This window comes from Colias eurytheme, chromosome 26, assembly GCF_061535395.1.
Source record: "Colias eurytheme isolate Ceu_HAF_F1 chromosome 26, ilColEury1 Martin Lab GWU primary, whole genome shotgun sequence".
NCBI lineage: Eukaryota > Metazoa > Arthropoda > Insecta > Lepidoptera > Pieridae > Colias > Colias eurytheme.
This window is the reverse complement of record NC_143005.1, coordinates 5062125-5086083: the sequence shown is the minus strand read 5'-3', so window position 1 is coordinate 5086083 and position 23959 is coordinate 5062125. Positions and strand designations below refer to the sequence as shown.

At 37.9% G+C, this 23959-nt stretch overlaps 1 protein-coding gene across 2 annotated transcripts in view; it reads left to right on the top strand.

Moving 5' to 3' along the window:
- zye (zona pellucida domain-containing protein zye) overlaps positions 1–22875 on the top strand; it is a 44458-nt gene extending 21583 nt beyond the window's left edge. Inside the window, exons 2-10 of one of the 2 annotated variants that reach the window (XM_090116820.1) lie at positions 10815–10867; positions 12489–12769; positions 13346–13505; positions 13855–14028; positions 14340–14518; positions 14701–14836; positions 15159–20668; positions 20969–22029; positions 22129–22875. In XM_090116820.1, coding sequence (XP_089972946.1) covers positions 10835–10867; positions 12489–12769; positions 13346–13505; positions 13855–14028; positions 14340–14518; positions 14701–14836; positions 15159–20668; positions 20969–22029; positions 22129–22361 — 7767 coding nt within the window. In that variant the 5' untranslated portion in view covers positions 10815–10834 and the 3' untranslated portion in view covers positions 22362–22875. Of the gene's footprint in view, positions 1–10814; positions 10868–12488; positions 12770–13345; positions 13506–13854; positions 14029–14339; positions 14519–14700; positions 14837–15158; positions 22030–22128 lie in introns of both variants that reach the window. The other variant, XM_090116819.1, reaches the window with a different exon arrangement.
- Positions 22876–23959: the final 1084 nt, after the last annotated feature.

Below are 23959 nucleotides of genomic sequence, written 5' to 3'. Positions count from 1 at the left end.
TTGAGTTTTTTGGAAGAAAAAAATAAAAAGATCAAGTTCAGTAACTCAAACTACCATAATATAATATTTTGACAATCGATTCCTCCTAAAGGCTTCCATGGAGGAATGTGTTTATTTTACCAATTATAGACCTAATTAAGAGCAATCTATCAGTACTGGTCACAAGTTGCACATTTGAGTTTTTTGGAAGAAAGAAATATTTTTTGATCGATTGATGTTGAAATTGTTTGAGCCAAAATCATGTTTTACTGCGTATAACTCAGAAACGGTAGGATATAGGAAAAAATGATTCAGGTACAACTTGTAGATAATTTTATGGCCTTTCAATTTTTCCTTGAAAGTTTTTCTCTAACATGTACCGTTTTTGAGATTTAAGCGAAAAATGAAAAAATGGACCCATTTTCCCCCTCCCCCCACTCCGGGGCTCCTCCTAGTGGCCCGGGGTTTTAGTATGTTTATTACCTAGGGACTCTTGACATGTTTCCGAAGAAACATCTTACGTTACTAACTCACGCACTCTAGATCCCCCTTGGAGGGACTCATTCAATGGACTATAAAGTATGTTGGTTTATTTATTACGGTTCATTAATACAACTCCTTGAAATTTGAAGGTTAATAGTTGAAATTTGATTTTTATTCTATATATATAATGTTTTTAATTTCTACTTTATTTAGCGGACTTCTTCTGAGGACTGCGGAAACTTATGAATATACAATAATGATCCTTGCATTGATCGAAAATATTTTAGTTAATATACCGTATCATGTATTAATTATTAGATATGTTTAAATTTAATACATAGTAAGGAACAATTCAACTATAGGCAAGTATCTACTTACTTACGTTCTCTCTTATAATATGAAAATTGTAAGATGCAACTTTTCTCTTCTTCATTTCAGTTTAATTACTTACTAATTCCCAGAAACAATTAAATCACAAAAAAATCTAAATATTCTCAAATACCTACAGTAAAACCACGTTAAACTTATATTCCACGTACAAACGCAATAATTACTATTTACCCAAAGACTACCATGTGTTTGTTTTAGCTGACCTTTTGGATCATCATTTTGACATATACCTGACGTTTCATTAAATACATCATACATTTACTATGCAATTATCTACTAATTATATGCATTAGGAGCTATTTTTTATGATTCATTTGAATACGGCGATAATATCAGTTCACGCGCTTGTTCAAACACAATGCTATAATAGGAATTGCTAAGCCATAAAGAGCATTGTTCTGAATCGACGTATTGAATAATAAAACAAAATGTGTTGGCAAAAAGTTGAATTTCAAAGAATACTAGAATGTGGTAACCAAATTGAAACTGATATGCAATGAATATTATAATGCAGTAATAAAAAAAAATGTATGTAGTAGATATCTAAGGTTGAATTAAAAATGTACCTAGGATACATTTTATTCTAGTCTACAGTATTGTCCCTTTTACACGAATTATCTATATCAAAAGAGAACAACTTTATACTAACGCTAATTCTTTAAAATATTCCAAAAACATAATATTTAAAAGCGTATTTTCGTATACTTTCGTAACAAACTTCAGTGTGAGAATCTCTCCCATTGTCCGTAAGAAATGACAAGTTGCCCAACGCCCATTGTTTTAGTCAACTCATTCAAGTGGCTTGCCCTTGAATTTTGGTATAATTAATCCTATAATAGATTGATGGACTACATTCAGTGTGAATTAAAAACAACGCAACGGATAAACTGTTTTACTTTATATGTATTAAAACTAGATGTGCCGAAAATTAAGTAGGTATTGTTATAGCTCATATTGTGTTATTCCGATGTATAACCTATATTACAGTAAAGTTTCACCCAAATCCGTTCAGTATCTTTTGAGCTAATTCGTTACAAATATACTTACATACAAATCTTTCCTTATTAATATTTAAACTGTTTTCTTGTAGAGACTTATTGTGAGAAAGAAAATGCAATCAATTTGTTTATATTCACCTTTAGGCACCTTTAGGAAACAATTTGTATGATATGAGAGAGAGGCTTTATCTTTTATTAGTCAGTTTTGAACTCTGAACCTCTCAGTAAACTTCATTCATGATAAGCTAAATGCTATTAAAATGTATACTTTAACAATCACGTAATTTTAATTTGCTATTTAACCCAAAAACAAAAACCTGAATCTACAAAAATTACAATATAATAATTGATTGTCACAAAGCTTGATAAAACCGAAAGAAATGTCTATTGCAACGAAGATTAGCATTTATCAATAAAGTCTCAGTTGACGATTGTGACGAAGTGACTCTCACATTTTAAACAATAAATTATGTGCTATTAAGATTATCTCTCTCAAAATTTAATTTTCAACATTAGACATAACTTACTACAAATAATATTCGAGTCAAAAGTGGCATCAAAAATTCATATATCACATGTGTACATGACTAAGCCATTGTCTAATGTCCTATAACGTAACTCACGCGCCAAAATAAGCGATATTTACAAAACCACGACTGTAAAATCATTGAATTTGTGAGGCACAGTCGGTGAAATATTAATAAGTCAAATGTCAAACATTTTAGCGATGCCACTTAGTCTGCGAGCGCATGTTGTAACATAAAGTTTACTTAACTGTTTATTGTTACTATTACTATACTATGTGCAATGGAATGAAGATAATTTTATATTTTCACGGTGTGTGAAAATTGGTTGCTATTTGGCTATCCAAACATCTATATGTTGCCTACGTAATAGATTTAAATGCCTATCTAAGTTTATTTTAGTATTGAAGTAAAAAATAACATTGTTTAAAGTTCTTCGTTGTTATTAAAAGATGTTGAAAAATATTTCTTAAAAAAATAATTTTCAAATATTTAATCAGAATTATTTATCATCTGTTAAAACGTGTTTAAAACCGTCGTTAAAACGCAATTTGCTTATAAATTATGCGTATTCTAAGTATTTAAACTATTATTAATACCATTAAAGATTAATAAACACTAAACAATGAACATACAGTTTAAACCAAATTCTAAAGAAAAATACCAAACAATGTTAAAGCTTAAACCAAAATTAAAAAAAAATTGTGTATGACCTGTGACCCCAAGATAATATCTTTCGAAATCAAATCGTAATCGTTCCAAAGGCCATTTACATGCACGATATTATTTGTAATATTCACATCAAACAAAACACTAATTTATCTAAACGCATGAGAAAATTCAATTTTACAACATTAACCTTTGATTGCGAAGCTTCATTATGGTTATTTGAATGTTTGAATATTTCAGGGCCGGTAATAAGAATTATTATTTTATGTGTCCTGTGGCTGTGGCTTTACTCGTACAGAATATGAATTTAAGATTTTTTTGATATTATTGACTATTGTTTTTTCTGTTTTCTAATATCTTATGTATCTCTATATTTCAAATTTTAATAGCTAGAACATTTTGAGTCTAAAAACTTTCTAATAGAAATAACATTATATAAATACTGACATATGCAAGAAACAAAAAGGGTCGGAATTGTTACAAAACAAAACATTTACGACATCGCAACTAATTACAAATCTTTGAACATCGATATAATTTATGACCATTCATAAGGAAAGAAGAAAATCAACTTATTACTTCACATAGTTTGCATAAGTCACAATACTTACCATATATGAATAAGAACAATGAAATATTTTCTTATATTGGATAATGCAGGCGTCAATGTCAAGTTCCTTCAAAATAAACCGAAGATACTTGTTATAATTTACTAAATATAACGTCTAGATCAAGTAATTATGATTTTCATATGAATATATCTATCTTGTTAAAAGGTAATAATAGGTAATTATAAGTCAGCAGAAATCCAATTAGCATAAAGAAACATTAAACCTTACAAACTTCAAATTTAATCAAAATACTAATTCATTTTTCTGTAATTGAGCAAGATATGCAATCATCCAAACTAACCGACATAATCTCTCACATTTGTAGAATGTCATCTGAAATAATATATACATAATTCGAATGCCAAACAATTTTCTCACTAAATTTATTCTTAATCCTTATCCTAACTATATACCTATGCGAAAGTAACTCTATACAGACAGAGAACAAATATTTGTTAGTTGTTTCTTCTTCACACCTCAACCAGAATCGATTTGGGTGAAATTCTTTACAACTCTATATCTATAGGTATATATATCTATATATTTCCTCAACTTGAAACTTGAGGAAAGATATAGAATGGGTTTTATCCCGAAAATCCCGCAGGAACCAGAACCATGCGGGTTTTTCTTTAACTATACGGGAGAAGCCGCGTGCGAAAAGCTAGTGCCTAATATTCAAATGTTAATCTATAGACCTAGTATAAGAGAACGCATCAACTAAGATGCTCTTTATATGTTGCACAGGTTTGCAATTCTATAAAAGGTTATATCTTCGAATAGCAGGTTAAGGTATTTAGAGAGATTAAGTATTCCTTTCATAATATCCTACTATGTATTTATATTGCAATTGAATACATAGTAGGATATTATGAATGTATTGATTACATACTTTGATTAATAATTGATAACAGAGAGAAATCGATTTGGTTTCTGCAATTACATTTAAAAGTACCAAAAATAATTTCTATAATTAATATGCCTTAATTAATTAAACAACAATAAGCAAATATTATAAAGGTTCTATTCATAAAATCATTCACAGTAAAAAAAAAGGTCTTATTTATTTATTTTAGGATTTCATTCCTTTTAACGACCAGCTATTCTAAGGATTAACTCGAAATAAAAATAGAGCTACATTCTCAATGTTTAGGTGAAACAAATGATAAAAACAGATCAATGTTATATTTATGACAGTCGATAACAATTCTCTAATTCATTGTATTCATATAAGTACATTTAAATCACAATTATGTTAGAACTCAAGCCATGTAACTTGTTGACATATATGTAAATGTAATAGTCGACAAGTGAAAGTTCTCATCCCATCAGTTTCGACTTATGTAATAACTATAATAGTTCACTATAGATGTTACTACGATAAAGTACAAATTGCCTATGCAATAAAGTTTTGAATCGAATAAATAAACCCATGAAAATACAGTACTTTCAATTTTTTTTAATCTTAAATTCGGTTATTCAACGAGGTAGGTATATAGACACGCAAGTAGATTAGAATCCGTCTTATTTTATTTGCAAATAGCTTTTACTTTGTATGATTGAACAAAATTACATAAATAGTTCCTAAATCATTAGAAAAGATGACTTAAAAACAGTGAGTGACAAATCAGCTTTGGCTCTACAATCTATGTTACTGCATACTAGTGTAGAGCGCGTGTGCCGAGCACACGTGTCAGAAATGAGATTTCTTTGGCAAAATTCAAAGATAACATAATCGTCGCCTCACTCCATGACGTGACGGTATTCAGTTAAATTTCAAAGTCACGTTATGGCAATAACGTGACTGAAATTTAACTCTCAACGTGCCTAAAGAAGTTCCACTTAAAAAAATGTTTCAGTTATTTGATATGTAGGTTTGAAGAAACAGCTGTGCAAAAATCCTATTTCTAAAAATAATAATCTATGGTTTTGAATTTTTTGTCAGAAAGCTTATAAAATTTAACATTCCACGATTGCACCACTATTTATTATAAACGAAACTATCGGAATATTTTAACTTCAATATAAAAACGAGTATCTATATTATTGGGTTAATATGTTACTACCTGGTTTTTATACTAAAATAATGACCCATCGTTCAACGTAAATAACTATAAGGAAGTAATATGTAACTAAATTAGTTAGGCATCAATATCAATACCTTATATGGAAGAGGATCGCTTTAATAAAATATAGTAAATTTAGTTGATTATATAAAGCTGGTTATTTTAGTTAAAACGAGATCCTACTGTAAAATTTGCATAATTTAACTAAGCTACATATTATTCATCTTTAATTATAATATTGTCTTGGATTAATTTTCATAACGTATTAAAAAAAACAATATTGATAAAAAATGTATATTTCATTTTAAATGTTGTTAAGACGCATCTTCAAATATTAAGTGCACATTTAACAGTAAAACAATTATGAAATAATGTCAACGTGTTGATCAAGGCCAATTGGAAGTACAGTATGTAATATTATAAATGCTAGGCCATTCTTTAAATATATTAAGTCAACTAATGTTAACATAACGTATAGGTAACGTACGTATAGGTCACGACCTCCTAAAATATTCGCGAGGGAATTACGAAATGATTACATATGTAATTAGATGCAACGAAAACAACTATGTTTTACTATATAGCGTGCATTCGAATAACAGTTATGTCAAGGGTACAAGTTCTTGTTTACGAATTTCATAGCCCTTAATATTGCACAATACCTCAAAACTCAGAGACAGTAATTATGGGTTCTTCTCGATGCTATTTTGCAATATAGATAACAATTTACGACATCGCTTTGTACAATCTATAATATTATAAAGCTGAAGAGTTTGTTTGTTTGCTTGAACGCGCTAATATTTGGAACTACGATTCCGGTTTGATAAATCATTTCTCTGTGAGATAGTACATTCATCTAGGAAGGCTGTAGGCTATACGGCTGAACGGCTGTACGACTTTCCTAATCACGCTAAGAACAGTAGGAGCTGAGCACTGCGGGTAAAACCGCAGGGCACAGCTAGTTCTATATAGTTATATATATATTATATAGTTTCTGCAATCTCATCAACCTTAGATTGCAGAAACGGTAACAGGAAAAATGAAAAACCTGAATTCGCTTTTCATTGGATTTTTCCATGATAAATATTAATATGTACATATTTTTGAAAAATATAGATTTGTATTCACGCCTGGATGTTGAATGACGTGTGATTATAATAATTTGATTATGCGACTTATTAAAATAAAAATAAAAATATTGAAATAAACAAACTATGATTCTCAATATTTAAGAATCTGTAACAGTTGTTTACGAAATTTCGTAGCAAAAACGACGAAGCTTTACTACTGAGCTTTTAAATACAAATAAGAATTAACAAGCCGTGTTTCTCAAGTAAGAAATTCCATATTATTGTTGAAATAAAATCAAGTCATTATTGAAGTTTATCGGCATGCCATTTTACAAATCTTTTGTATAATTTTACATACAAAGAAACGCATCTATGTAAAACGATTCACTTTGAATAGCAATAGTGTTATTAACAATTTTCTATGGGTTAATGTCCCTTTCAAGTGCCGGCAAGTTATAAATCATTTTGTTGGAATTGTCCAGTAAGTGAGAATTATGACGGGGAAAATTTATTCAGAGTTCATAATATAGGTATTATCAGAAATGGTTCAGATAAATAAGTGTGTTACGAAACATAATATTGTATAGAAAATGTTTGCTCTTACTATAAAATCTCGTATAGTTTTGTTTTCTATTACTAAGGAAGACGTAAAGAATGTATAAATAATTCTATAGATATTATGTTTCGATACTCAAACTACTAAAACTAGTTTTGATTTCAAATATTACGTAATCCTGCTAAAATTATTCCTAGATATTATAATAATATGATCATGTTTCAGAAAGTGAGAAAAACAGAAAGCTGGGGTGTAATAATAGTAATTTATATTCACATTCTATCAACTTAATTACTGTCTAATTTATTATATTAATATACATAATACATATCACGATTATAGTGTGTATAATTGTAATAGATTGTTTAGCAACGTAATACTATGCTGTAATATATGGGCATAGCTTGTAAACTTGGTAAAGTGACTTTGTATCTGTGCTACGAATTCTTGAAATATTTAAAAAATTATAAAATAATACAATGTGATGTTTCAACACCTAAAAGTGTCCCTTTATGTCAAAGAAGCAATAAAAAACTATTTGAGTACATCCATAAAATAATTTAAACAAAAAAGAATCATAATCAAAGAAAACAACGAAATCACCTACTACGCTGGTTTACATATACAACAAAATCCAAAACGAATCCACCAGTCACCACCTGCCCTAAAAGTATGAATAAAAGAATGTCACAGTTCATCGATTAAAGAACATAAACATATAAGGCGGTGTTCTTATCTTGTAAGCATTCATATTTCATTGTAATCGTTTAATATGTCAGCGTTGCCCCTGACAAAGGATGGGAACCGTGCTCTTATGTAATGGACCCTATATACCAGTCTGACCAGTCGAAAACTGGGTGTATGGACGTTTTTATTATCGTGGACTATTTGTTTTCAATTGTTAATTATTTATCAATTAGTAAGAAGATCAGTAAAGTATCGGACTAATATAATATTTGTTGAATTGTTTTATACTTAATAATAAATTTGTGTGAAGATGAAGTTGTATTAAAAGAGTATGAAAAAAAAAAGATTAGAGAAAATAAGACCATAAGACCCTATTAATAATTTTTTTTTTCGAAATAAAAGATTTCAATTACTAAAAAAGGCTAATTATTAAATAGCTCTACAATCTACATGATATTATGTTCTTTGTAAATAATAATTATTATTAATTAATTGCTCGTACATAACTTACAACGAGACATCAATAAGATAAATAAATATTCTTTAGAGCACACCGCACTTAGTACATAATCATAAATAAATGAATATTAAAACAGAGATATCGATTTAATAAAAAGTACAGATGATTTACACAAATTATCCCCAATCTACGTGCAGCTGCAAAATAAATACATTTATATTTAAATACCATTGAACAAATCAACATTACAAATAAATCTTCAAAAGCAATCCATAATTCACTTTTTGTCATGACAATAATTACGATTAAATACGGGAATATTAAAAACGCATGGTCACCGTATGTTATGTCATATTGACCATGGCACAGATAATATTCAGTTATTCCATAAACCCTTTGAGGATTCACGCATAAATTTCGATTTCATTGAAGAATATATTACTATTTTTGGTGTGGTCAATGTCGCATGACAATTTGACACCTAAGTATATTACGAAAATACTTAATGCGAAATTTACGAGCGGTTTTTTTTGTCAAAGCTTTGTGAAATGTATTTAAAAACGTATTAAGTGTAAGCGACCTTGGAGATGTATATTTATTAATAAAGAATGTAAATTACGATACAATCCTTAATCCTTATAGATCTAACGAAAATTCAAGACTATTCGACAATTTAGTCATAGTCTGTTGTCTTATACAATTTAAATGTAATAAGGGTATGTATATTTTCTTTTCAAAATAATTTCTCATCATCTACTTACAAAAAAATTTTTTCATGCAAGTACAAATAGAAAGAATAATTAACTTTATTATGTTTTATCTGTTCCTCTTTGAATCACGCAAATAAACAAAAAAACACATAATATAATACTATACATAGAGCTATAAAAAAAGCTCTACATAAATAACGACGTGACTTCACAAATTCAAATCTCACCAAAGTTTCCAAATCCATTAAAATATTATATATCTTCTATAATATAAAAATGAATCCCAAAATGTGTTGGTAAGCGCATAACTTGAGAACGGCTGAACCGATTTCGTTAATTCTTTTTTTATTATATTCCTTGAAGTACGAGGATGGTTCTTACGTAGAGAAAACGTAAATATGTACCACGGGCGAAGCCGGGGCGGACTGCTAGTTACAATATAATATTCATACAATACTCTCATCATTTTATTAAACATTCCACGTATTAGTCATAATAAAAACAAAATATGACGTGTGCATTACTTCGTCCCTTGAACTTTTGTAAACCATTTAATTACATTGATGCTAACCTTTGAGAATGTTATTAATATTATACGCTGATACATTATAAAACATCTGGCATTTTAGATTTAACTGAAATGTACAGATTGGGAGTTACTTGTTAACAAATAGTTATTACGCGTCGTTTAGCGAATTACTAATTGCAGTTTAATTAAATTAATGCTAGCTCTAAAATTAAAACAGTACCTATTGGATAAATAATACAAATTATACACCAAAGTCCAAAATATATAGAGCATTAATAACTCAGGCCCTGGAATCACAGACACAATAGAAAATCTATTATGTCGTGGACCGATCGGGCCGTTCGGGGCTCAATGGGTTAATTTATTTTGTATGCACTTGTATTTAATTAAAATATTATGTACCTACGTATAATAATATCTATTATAAATTTATTGACATTAAAAGCGACAAAGTAACAACACCTTAAAGTTTAAACCGTGTGTTGATCTTTCAGTAATTAAAACAAGGAAATAAAGATACCATAGATTTCAATTTGTTTACACGGAAACCGCTGAGTTCAAAGTTCTGACCTCACGAAATCTCTAAGCACAATTAAGAACAACGTGACCTGTCAGTGTTTAATTTTAACATTTCACGCTTCTTCAGATTGATAAAATACGTTATGGATTGTAAAAATTGTCGCTTTTACGTTCGTTCATGATGTAGGTTTTTACAATATAACGTTACCTTGGATTAAGCATGAATAAAATGTGTTATACAGTCGACTGTCTGCTTTTATTTTATTTATTGACTGATTTTTGAATGAAACAAATAACTCTAGGTAATATAATCGGATTATCATAAACGATAAATTTTTGAGGTGAAATTAGCCGTTGCCTGAAAGATAAAAATATTTTTGTTATAATACACGCATACAAACATACTATTGCCCACAACTTCGTCCGTCTTCAAAATAAATTTTCACAATATCTTTTATCCCCTATTCCATTGGGTACAACTTATCAAAGTCATTACATATTAATTACAATATTTATATATTTTTTACTATCAAAATATATTAAATATCAATATTATATTGTTCCAGGTCCCCATGAAGCGGCTGTCATGCGTATAGCGACACTGATTGCACTCGTGCAGGTGAGATTCATTCTTCACGAACATTAACACTATATAATATACTATATAGTAATGGGTTATTGATAAAATTATAGAGGTAGCACATACTTGACTTTTCGCGTAACATTTAAAGGCATATTTGAAATTTGAATAATTGCATGTTAAAACAGATGAAATAGCTGATATTAGCTGTAGAACATCTAATAATTGTTCTTATTTGAATTAATATCCAGGATTACATTGGTAATAATCATTTTCATTTAAACGTAGCCGAAGTTGGAGCATCAGTACGTAAATATTGAATTTTACGAGATTTAGTAGGCTTTGATAACGACAAATAGAACAAATTGTATTAAAATAGATATATTAAAGAGTCGCCGCGTTTACTCCATATATTTTAATGCTTCACGTATATCTAAATTAGTCAACACAAAATTATTATGAATATCGAAGTGTAATCAATAGTTCCCTTTTAAATACTAGCTGTAATCGACACTATTTCATCATAAAAGCTCGTGCAGTCAAAGGTCAGTCCTAACTCCTATACCATATGACGCAAGCATCTATTGTTCCAACTTACGATCTTCTAGGATTTAAATTTTAAATGGATTTAGAAATACAGATGCGCAAGAGTATTAAATCATTATTATTTTACGAAATTTAGCCATAAATTGTAGGATAATTACTACCACAGAAGATATTGACGGGAATTTCAAACGAGAAGGCTTGCTTGGCTTTGGTGCTATTTGCACCAAAATGTCAGAAAATGTTCATGAATCTACATCTTTTCACGTATTTTAAAATTACATTCCATGCTACATAGCTAATAGGAGTTAAATAAGAAGAGGTATTGATTATTCATTTATTTTATTAATAACTAGCGACCCGCCCCGGCTTCGCACGGGTGCAATGCTGATACTAAATACACTACAGAAAAATTGTGAACGTTGTATAGGTATAAAAATATAGCGGCCCGCTCCGGCCTCCGGCATCGCACGGGTATGTATAAAATACATAGCCGGGCGGCCGCAAACGCTACGTCCTGCAATTTTTAAATCTGTAATATCTTCGAAAATATTCACTTAAATCATACGGTGTAAAGGGCCATATAGATCTATATTAAATGAACAATGTATCCATGGTATTTAATTGGTTAAGGATTAATGCTGTATTGGTTAAAATCGCTTCGAAAATTAGCCATTATTTGTCGTAAAAAGTAAATGACAAAAAAAAGTTATTGTGGGTTATCCATAAGAGATAGACATATACCATCGCGGACTTTTCTGTAGACCTTTTCAATGTGTATAATACTTAGTACATTATTTTGATAAAACTCGTAGGGTTCAGCCTGCGTTTGCAATGTAAGCGGAATAAATGTAATTTTTTACGACATCACATTAGAAACCTCAAAAATAACAGTACTTCTCCACTACTTAATGGATCTTATTATACATATAAACCTTCCTCTTGAATCACTCTATCTATTAAAAAAAACCGCATCAAAATCCGTTGCGTAGTTTCAAAGATTTAAGCGTACAAAGGGACATAGGGACATAGGGACAGGGAAAGCGACTTTGTTTTATACTATGTAGTGATAGTGATAATTATTCACAATTATCTTATACAAGATGTTTGGCTGTAGCTGTCGCTCGCTACAGCTGTTTCAGATGAGAACACGCTCACAGCAGCCGAGCTGAACCTAGAGCTTGCTGGAGACAATGCCCTCTCCCCATTCTACTCCTTCGAGTCCAGTGATGAGACCGGCGTGAACTTCGTGAGAGGATCCCGAGCTGCTGACTCGCCCCTCTCTCCAGATATTGATGTGCAATGCTCGGCGGATTTCATCGACGTTACTGTTGAATTCAGTGATGTCTTCGACGGTATTATTTACAGTAAGGGTTACTTGAATGACCCAAAGTGCAAGTAAGTCGATTGTTTGTTTTTTAGAGCTAAAGCAATTTGTAGATTATATAATTATGTTATCTATATTATGAGCCTAATAGGTGAATCAGCATGCAATGTATACTTAGTAATCAACCTCAGTATGATTTGACTGGTAATTTTAATCGAAAGTTCAAGGAAAAGAATAGAAAATATTCAATCACTAGGCAGGATTCGAACCCGGAACCCGGTAAAATGTATATTTTGAATGCTACAAAACTAAAATATATCAAAATCAGTATCATTTATGTTAATGATTGTAAATATGTATATGCTTACTGGTTAATAAAATGTTGAGTCTTCAGCTAAGGTCTTCAGTTAAACATAACATGTAAATTTTAAAATTCTTTAACACATTGTAAATATGCTCGCAAATATTCTGTTATACAAACTACTAACATAAAAATATTCTAATACATTAGGAACTTAGGAATTAATATGGTTAATCTAAGAACTTGTATAAATTGATGACAATATGTTCCGCAGTTTCAAAAATCATATTTCTACACATAACACTAATCAAACATTACAATTTCCTTAACAATGTTCGTTTCCCAGGTACGTCTCCATCGGAGGCAGCCAGTCCCGGTACTCATTCAGAGTACCGTTGAATGGCTGTGGAACCAGACCTCTCTGCAATGCTTGTGGCACTGTCGATAATGTCCTCGTCTTCCAAACTGACGACTTCATCCAGGGCCCTAACGATTTTGCGAGGAAGGTAAGTCTATATTCTAATACTACGAATAGGTAGTATGTGTATAGGATTTAAAAGTTAAACTAAACTAGTTAATACCACAGAATAATAACTAGTAGCTAGCTATTAATACTCAAATGTAGGATGTGACTTTGAATATTACGTAGTTTTGCTTTTTTAAAACAATATTTTTGTCCTATGCATCGTATTTTTTTTCCTCTTTAATTCGGTCTTAGGCACTAAAACATACAAAAATATATACGAAAAACATGACAGTCTATTAATTTCATAAGGTTTTCTTTTGTAAATTGTATTCTTCTTAGTTACCAAATAAATTGATTTCACGCATTTGTTCACTGTTATTCTTTAACAGGTATCATGCGCGAGCACATATCTCGAAGTGAGCACTGGAGTAGTGAAAAAGGAGCAATCGCATGTATTGAAACTGAAACCTTTTATGGTTGATATGTTGGATGTTGTCGCAGTTCAGGGACCAGCTGGAGGATTGGAGTGCTGGATGGACATACAGAAAGGAGTCTTCCCTAATGTAAGTTGATGAAAGAGTAAAATCTAGTGGAGTGGATATTACAGTATATGCTAGCTGAAAGTAACATGTATGTGTCTTTCAAGATTAGAACCAATTCATATTGAACTACTATTAAAAGCAGTAGTAGTTTATCAAGTAATTGAAAAGTCATCGATTGTTCGGCGATATATTATTAATTGTTAGACAATTTGTAAATAAATAATTATTATTTTACATGACATTTAGTAAAATTTATAAATATTTGAAAAATAATTAAATTAAGTAATTTATCTTTAAAATGACGTAAGTAACTTTTTTCAATATTTTTCCAGACAACTCCTTTGGAAAAGTCAATCAAAATTGGAGAATATTTGACCATCCTTATTTACTTGAAAGACGTCAGGAATCAATTCAGTTTGAAGGTCCACGATTGTTGGGCGTATGATAACGAAGACTATGATAGCCCGAAAACGAGCAAAATACAGCTCACGGATAAGGAAGGATGTCCAAAGTATGTATAAAAAACATCAAATACATGTCTATTTGTAAAACATTACCACAAATGACTTAACAAGTTAATTATGCATGAAAAATATGAAATACCGTGAAAAGGAATTAGTTTTGTATCCAAAATAAATAATACTTCACCATGTGTAATATAATAACTACAATACCATTATAATACGTTTTCAGGAAGAAGAAGTTGATTGATTTGTGGCAAAAAACAACAAACACCGGTAAGAGTGGAGCCACATTGATAACATATAGCAAAGTGAGCGCTTTCCGATTCCCTGAGACTGACCAAGTTTATTTGACATGTAATGTTGAGGTAATTATATTCACTTTATACTAATAGAAGAAAAAATTATTGCTTTGCTTTAATAGAAAATAGTAAAGAAAAATTAAATAAGTAAAAAAAATCAATGAGCATTCTTTTTAATTAGCACAAATTTATTTTATCATTTAACAACAATTTGAAAATTCGTGTCATGTTTATTTACTACCATGAAACTTTAGTATGTTATTGTTTTTATTTTTAGTATGTTGTTGTTGTTATTGTTTTTATTTATAAAGAGTTAAAACGAAAGTATATTTTTCATGAATTCGCTTACTATCATGGATAAATAATTTCTATTCTATTTTATTTTCAGTTATGTACCAGTGAATGTGATGCTAAATGTGATGGAACACCCACTCAAATAACGACCACAATTAGACCACAAGTAAAATGTTATCCAGGTTCCCCTGACCCACAATGTCAGACGGCACCTCCACAGATAATTTGTGGACCGGGAAGTGACGATCCACGTTGCCCAAGACCAACCACGCCGGAGCCTCCAAGGTGTTTCCCTGGCAGCACTGACCCACGATGCCCTAGACCGACGACACCAGAGCCTCCAAGGTGTTTCCCTGGCAGCACGGACCCACGTTGTCCAAGTCCAACCACGCCAGAGCCTCCAAGATGTTTCCCTGGCAGCACGGACCCACGTTGCCCAAGACCGACCACACCTGAGCCACCAAGGTGTTTCCCTGGAAGCACGGACCCACGTTGTCCAAGACCAACCACGCCGGAGCCTCCAAGATGTTTCCCTGGCAGCACGGACCCACGTTGCCCAAGACCGACCACACCTGAGCCACCAAGGTGTTTCCCTGGAAGCACGGACCCACGTTGTCCAAGACCAACCACGCCGGAGCCACCAAGATGTTTCCCTGGCAGCACTGACCAACGATGCCCTAGACCGACGACACCAGAGCCTCCAAGGTGTTTCCCTGGAAGCACGGATCCACGTTGTCCAAGACCGACCACACCAGAAGCTCCAAGGTGTTTCCCTGGCAGCACGGACCCACGTTGTCCAAGACCAACCACGCCGGAGCCTCCAAGATGTTTCCCTGGCAGCACTGACCCACGTTGTCCAAGACCGACCACACCAGAAGCTCCAAGGTGTTTCCCTGGCAGTACAGACCCACGTTGTCCAAGACCAACCACGCCGGAGCCTCCAAGATGTTTCCCTGGCAGCACTGACCCACGTTGTCCAAGACCGACCACACCAGAAGCTCCAAGGTGTTTCCCTGGCAGCACGGACCCACGTTGTCCAAGACCAACCACGCCGGAGCCTCCAAGATGTTTCCCTGGCAGCACTGACCCACGATGCCCAAGACCGACCACACCAGAAGCTCCAAGGTGTTTCCCTGGTAGTACGGACCCACGATGCCCTAGACCGACTACACCAGAAGCACCAAGATGTTTCCCTGGCAGTACTGACCTTCGCTGCCCAAGACCTACCACACCAGAACCAGTGTGTTATCCAGGTTCACCTGATCCTAAATGCCCACAGCCTCAAAGGCCATCAACCTTGACGCCAGCCACATATTTACCGCCGACAACACCAGAAGCACCAAGATGTTTCCCAGGAAGCAGTGATCCTCGTTGTCCACAACCTACCACCCCTGCACCTACAACTCCTGCACCTACAACTCCTGCACCACCACGTTGCTTCCCAGGCAGTAGCGACCCGCGCTGTCCGAAACCTACCACTCCTGAACCACCACGTTGCTTCCCCGGCAGCAGTGACCCACGTTGTCCCAAACCTACCACTCCTGCACCACCAAGGTGTTTCCCAGGAAGCAGTGACCCACGCTGCCCGCAACCCACCACTCCCGAACCACCACGGTGCTACCCAGGCAGCAGCGACCCACGTTGTCCCAAGCCTACCACTCCTGAACCACCACGTTGCTTCCCCGGCAGCAGCGACCCACGTTGTCCCAAACCTACCACTCCTGCACCACCAAGGTGTTTCCCAGGAAGCAGTGACCCACGCTGCCCGCAACCCACCACTCCCGAACCACCACGGTGCTACCCAGGCAGCAGCGACCCACGTTGTCCCAAGCCTACCACTCCTGAACCACCACGTTGCTTCACCGGCAGCAGCGACCCACGTTGTCCCAAACCTACCACTCCTGCACCACCAAGGTGTTTCCCAGGAAGCAGTGACCCACGCTGCCCGCAACCCACCACTCCCGAACCACCACGGTGCTACCCAGGCAGCAGCGACCCGCGCTGTCCAAAACCTACCACTCCTGAACCACCACGGTGCTTCCCAGGTAGCACCGATCCTCGTTGTCCGAAACCTACAACTCCCGCACCTCCACGTTGCTTCCCCGGCAGCAGCGACCCACGTTGTCCCAAACCTACCACTCCTGCACCACCAAGGTGTTATCCAGGAAGCGACGATCCACGTTGTCCAAAACCAACAACACAAAAACCCGTTTGTTACCCAGGATCGCCTGATCCCAAATGTCCACAACCACCTAGGCCATCAACGTTGACACCAGCAACATATCTGCCACCTACTACAGCAGCACAACCAAAGTGCTACCCCGGCAGCACAGATCCACGTTGTCCTAAACCTACTTCTCCTGCACCACCACGATGCTATCCAGGCAGCAGTGACCCACGCTGTCCCAAACCTACCACTCCTGAACCACCACGTTGCTTCCCGGGTAGCACAGATCCTCGCTGTCCCAAACCTACTACTCTTGCACCACCAAGGTGTTTCCCAGGAAGCAGCGACCCACGCTGCCCGCAACCTACCACACCAGCACCACCTAGATGTTTCCCAGGTAGCACAGATCCTCGTTGTCCGCAACCTACCACTCCCGCACCTACCACTCCCGTACCTACCACTCCCGCACCTACCACTCCCGTACCTACCACTCCTGAACCACCACGTTGCTTCCCCGGCAGCAACGACCCGCGTTGTCCCAAACCTACTACTCCTGAACCACCACGTTGTTTCCCCGGCAGCAGCGACCCGCGTTGTCCCAAACCTACTACCCCTGCACCTCCAAGCTGCTATCCAGGCAGCAGCGACCCACGTTGTCCCAAACCTACCACTCCTGAACCACCACGTTGCTTCCCAGGTAGCACAGATCCTCGCTGTCCCAAACCTACTACTCCTGCACCACCAAGGTGTTTCCCAGGAAGCAGTGATCCACGCTGCCCCCAACCTACCACACCAGCACCACCTAGATGTTTCCCAGGTAGCACAGATCCTCGTTGTCCCAAACCTACCACTCCTGCACCACCAAGGTGTTATCCGGGAAGCGCCGATCCCCGTTGTCCAAAACCAACAACACAAAAACCCGTTTGTTACCCAGGATCGCCTGATCCCAAATGTCCACAACCACCTAGGCCATCAACGTTGACACCAGCAACATATCTGCCACCTACTACAGCAGCACAACCAAAGTGCTACCCCGGCAGCACAGATCCACGTTGTCCTAAACCTACTACTCCTGCACCACCACGCTGCTATCCAGGTAGCAGCGACCCACGTTGTCCCAAACCCACCACTCCTGAACCACCACGTTGCTTCCCAGGTAGCACAGATCCTCGATGTCCTAAACCTACTACTCCTGCACCACCAAAGTGTTTCCAAGGAAGCAGTGACCCACGCTGCCCGCAACCTACCACACCAGCAGCACCTAGATGTTTCCCAGGTAGCACAGATCCTCGTTGTCCGCAACCTACTACTCCTGCACCTACCACTCCCGCACCTCCACGTTGTTTCCCCGGCAGCAACGACCCGCGTTGTCCCAAACCTACCACTCCTGCACCACCAAGGTGTTATCCAGGAAGCGACGATCCACGTTGTCCAAAACCAACAACACAAAAACCCAGTTGTTACCCAGGATCACCTGATCCCAAATGTCCACAACCACCTAGGCCATCAACGTTGACACCAGCAACATATCTGCCACCTACTACAGTAGCACAAACAAAGTGCTACCCCGGCAGCACAGATCCACGTTGTCCGCAACCTACCACTCCCGAACCACCACGTTGCTTCCCCGGCAGCAACGACCCGCGTTGTCCCAAACCTACTACTCCTGCGCCACCAAGGTGTTTCCCAGGCAGCAGTGACCCGCGTTGTCCCAAACCTACCACTCCTGAACCACCACGTTGCTTCCCCGGCAGCAGCGACCCGCGTTGTCCCAAACCTACCACTCCTGAACCACCACGTTGCTACCCCGGCAGCAGCGACCCACGTTGTCCCAAACCTACCACTCCTGAACCACCACGTTGCTTCCCCGGCAGCAGCGACCCGCGTTGTCCCAAACCTACTACTCCTGCGCCACCAAGGTGTTTCCCAGGCAGCAGTGACCCGCGTTGTCCCAAACCTACCACTCCTGAACCACCACGTTGCTTCCCCGGCAGCAGCGATCCGCGCTGTCCCAAACCTACCACTCCTGCACCACCAAGGTGTTTCCCAGGCAGCAGTGACCCGCGTTGTCCCAAACCTACCACTCCTGAACCACCACGTTGCTTCCCCGGCAGCAGCGATCCGCGCTGTCCCAAACCTACCACTCCTGCACCACCAAGGTGTTATCCAGGAAGCGACGATCCACGTTGTCCAAAACCAACAACACAAAAACCCGTTTGTTACCCAGGATCGCCTGATCCCAAATGTCCACAACCACCTAGGCCATCAACGTTGACACCAGCAACATATCTGCCACCTACTACAGCAGCACAACCAAAGTGCTACCCCGGCAGCACAGACCCACGTTGCCCCAAGCCTACCACTCCTGAACCACCACGGTGCTTCCCAGGTAGCACAGATCCTCGCTGTCCCAAACCTACTACTCCTGCACCACCAAGGTGTTTCCCAGGAAGCAGCGACCCACGCTGCCCACAACCTACCACACCAGCACCACCTAGATGTTTCCCAGGTAGCACAGATCCTCGTTGCCCGCAACCTACTACTCCCGCACCTCCACGTTGCTTCCCCGGCAGCAGCGACCCACGTTGTCCCAAACCTACCACTCCTGAACCACCACGTTGCTTCCCCGGAAGCAGCGACCCGCGTTGTCCCAAACCTACTACTCCTGCGCCACCAAGGTGTTTCCCAGGAAGCAGTGACCCACGTTGTCCCAAACCTACCACTCCTGAACCACCACGTTGCTTCCCCGGCAGCAGTGATCCACGCTGTCCCAAACCTACCACCCCTGCACCACCAAGGTGTTATCCAGGAAGCGACGATCCACGTTGTCCAAAACCAACAACACAAAAACCCGTCTGTTACCCAGGATCGCCTGATCCCAAATGTCCACAACCACCTAGGCCATCAACGTTGACACCAGCTACATATCTGCCACCTACTACAGCAGCACAACCAAAGTGCTACCCCGGCAGCACAGATCCACGTTGTCCTAAGCCTACCACTCCTGAACCACCACGTTGCTTCCCAGGTAGCACAGATCCTCGCTGTCCCAAACCTACCACTCCTGAACCACCACGGTGCTTCCCAGGTAGCACAGACCCTCGCTGTCCCAAACCTACTACTCCTGCACCACCAAGGTGTTTCCCAGGAAGCAGTGACCCACGTTGCCCGCAACCTACCACTCCTGAACCACCACGGTGCTACCCCGGCAGCAGTGACCCGCGTTGTCCCAAACCTACCACTCCTGAACCACCAAGTTGCTACCCCGGCAGCAGCGACCCACGTTGTCCAAAACCCACCACTCCTGAACCACCACGTTGCTACCCCGGAAGCAGCGACCCACGTTGTCCCAAACCCACCACTCCTGAACCACCACGGTGCTTCCCAGGTAGCACAGACCCTCGCTGTCCCAAACCTACTACTCCTGCACCACCAAGGTGTTTCCCAGGAAGCAGTGACCCACGCTGCCCGCAACCTACCACTCCCGAACCACCACGTTGCTACCCCGGCAGCAGCGATCCACGTTGTCCCAAACCTACCACTCCTGAACCACCACGGTGTTTCCCAGGTAGCACAGATCCTCGCTGTCCCAAACCTACAACTCCCGCACCACCACGTTGCTTCCCTGGCAGCAGTGACCCACGCTGTCCAAAACCTACCACTCCTGAACCACCTAGATGTTTCCCAGGTAGCACAGATCCTCGTTGTCCGCAACCTACTACTCCCGCACCACCAAGGTGTTATCCAGGAAGCGACGATCCACGTTGTCCAAAACCAACAACACAAAAACCCGTCTGTTACCCAGGATCGCCTGATCCCAAATGTCCACAACCACCTAGGCCCTCAACGTTGACACCAGCAACATATCTGCCACCTACTACAGCAGCACAACCAAAGTGCTACCCCGGCAGCACAGATCCGCTTTGTCCTAAACCTACTACACCTGCACCACCACGCTGCTATCCAGGCAGCAGCGACCCGCGTTGTCCCAAACCTACCACTCCTGAACCACCACGTTGCTACCCCGGCAGTACCGACCCGCGCTGTCCTACACCTACCACTCCTGAACCACCACGTTGCTTCCCAGGCAGCAGCGACCCGCGCTGTCCTAAACCTACCACTCCTGAACCACCACGCTGTTTCCCAGGCAGCAGCGACCCGCGCTGTCCCAAACCTACCACTCCTGAACCACCACGCTGTTTCCCAGGCAGCAGCGACTCGCGCTGTCCCAAACCTACCACTCCTGAACCACCACGTTGCTTCCCAGGCAGCAGCGACCCACGCTGTCCCAAACCTACCACTCCTGAACCACCACGCTGTTTCCCAGGCAGCAGCGACCCACGCTGTCCCAAACCTACTACTCCTGAACCACCACGTTGCTTCCCAGGCAGCAGCGACCCACGCTGTCCCAAACCTACCACTCCTGAACCACCACGTTGCTTCCCAGGCAGCAGCGACCCACGCTGTCCCAAACCTACCACTCCTGAACCACCACGTTGCTTCCCAGGCAGCAACGACCCACGCTGTCCCAAACCTACCACTCCTGAACCACCACGTTGCTTCCCAGGCAGCAGCGACCCACGCTGTCCCAAACCTACCACTCCAACACCAACAACAACTCCCAGTTCCTGTTATCCTGGTTCAAAGGATCCCAAGTGTCCTCAGCCATTTGCTCCAAGCAGTACGAACCCACCATTAGAGTATTTACCACCTGTTGGAAACGAAATAAAATCATCTGTAAAAGCAAAGTTGGCGAGTAAAAGTTTCGACTACTACGATGATTCGCTTACGGACTTAAGTAAGTAACTTGTTGCAATATTCTACTTTATAATCAATTTATATACTCAATTTATGTTATATAAAATTTACATTATAAATTGTTATTATTATTTTTCAGGTAACTTTGAGTTTTCACGCACGCAACCAAGAACAAGGAATGTAAGAGATGTTAGTGGAATGAACGATAATGTATTGGATACCTCAACAGATGGGGCCGGCTATCTATATGTAGCCTTAGTTGGATCCGCCGTATTTATAGTTATGTCTTTAGCATTTACAGTTTTTATGTACAAACGTTCACGTGCTCAAAGTCACAGCCCCACTAGTACAAAAAATATGAGCCCTTGTTAAAAAAATCTATAAAATATTAATGAATTGTGATATTTTCAAAACGATGTTTGCTTATTTTTACGTGTTATAACTAATTTTAGAATGTCATAAGTGAAATGTGATATATGAATAATTGATATACTTTCCTGTCACTGCCCTTTCAGCTTTATATTATTTTCAGGACACTTATGTTTAACTGAAATTGAAATAAAATAGTGCCATAAACTGTTTTAACAAAACCTTTATTCCTTCACAGAATCATTGTATTTTTGTAAACTCACATTTTTTATAGACTTTCCCTAGTCAATGTGTTCTGAAAATAAATATATTTTTATGAAGTTATTATGTATGTTCGTGATAGACAATATATAAGTATTTGTAAATATGCCAATATATTTGTGGCCATTTCTATTGTATAGATAGATTTATTGCATTATTTCCGAATGACTTTCGTTCTTTGTTGTTTGAAAAAAAGTGAATTAACGTATATTTTTTTTGTTAATAAGCAAGAAAATATTGTATTAGTTATAAGTTACACAGCCTTGAAACATATAATATGTTAAATAATTAATGTAGGATCATTGGATAAATTGTATTGGTTAACATATTTAGGTAATTACATAAAAAAATTATTGCTCAATTATGTTTTGTGTATTGATATTTTTAATTGTATATTCTATATTTTTAATAATTATGTTAAATTCACTTCATTCAATCAGTTTTACCATTTTGTTACCATTTTATATTTTTAAAAACTAAGAATGATAGCCACATTTGATATAAAAGAAATGTAATAAGTAGGTTTGCTTATTGAATCAATATAAGTAAAACATTCTATGAATGTATGTCTTTGTTTTATTTTTTTTACTATCCCCCACACAAAACAAGCAAAATAATTAGGTTGAGGCATTTACATAGACAAACAGATTCACAATCAGAGTCAAAATTGACAGAAGTACAACTCATACATCTTCTTAATACTAAATTATAAAGGCGAAAGTTGGTATGGATGTATGGATGTTTGTTACTCTTTCACGTAAAAACTACTGAACCGATTACAATGAAATTTAGCACACATATAGAGGGTAACTTGGATTAACACATAGGATAGATTCCCGTTCCCGGAAATCCCACGAGAACGGGAACTATGCGGGTTTTCCTTTGAAAACGCGGGCGAAGCCGCGGGCGGAAATCTAGTACAATATAATATTATGTATTGTATATTATAATTTTTTTAATTGTAAGTATATTAATATTATGAACGAACCCGAAATATGCTATTAATTTCAAATGTATTGCTTTTGACCAAGAAGCTTGAAACTTGCCAAGTTAGGTGTGAAAGGGATAAAAAAACATACAGGCGTCATTCAACGTCATATTTTCTTGTTAAAATTTAATGGTCATAGTGCAATCTCCAGTGTATTAGATAATATAAGCTTCTTGCTTTTAACTATCGATTGTCTATGGGCTTAACTGACTGACTGACAAAAATACAAACACGAAATAATTTATTTTTTTACTTTAAAAGCTACTAAAAACACTTTCACTCACAATCACTCTTACTCTCACTCACTATTAAACACACTCTCACTCCCACTTTTTTTGATGAATAGGAATAA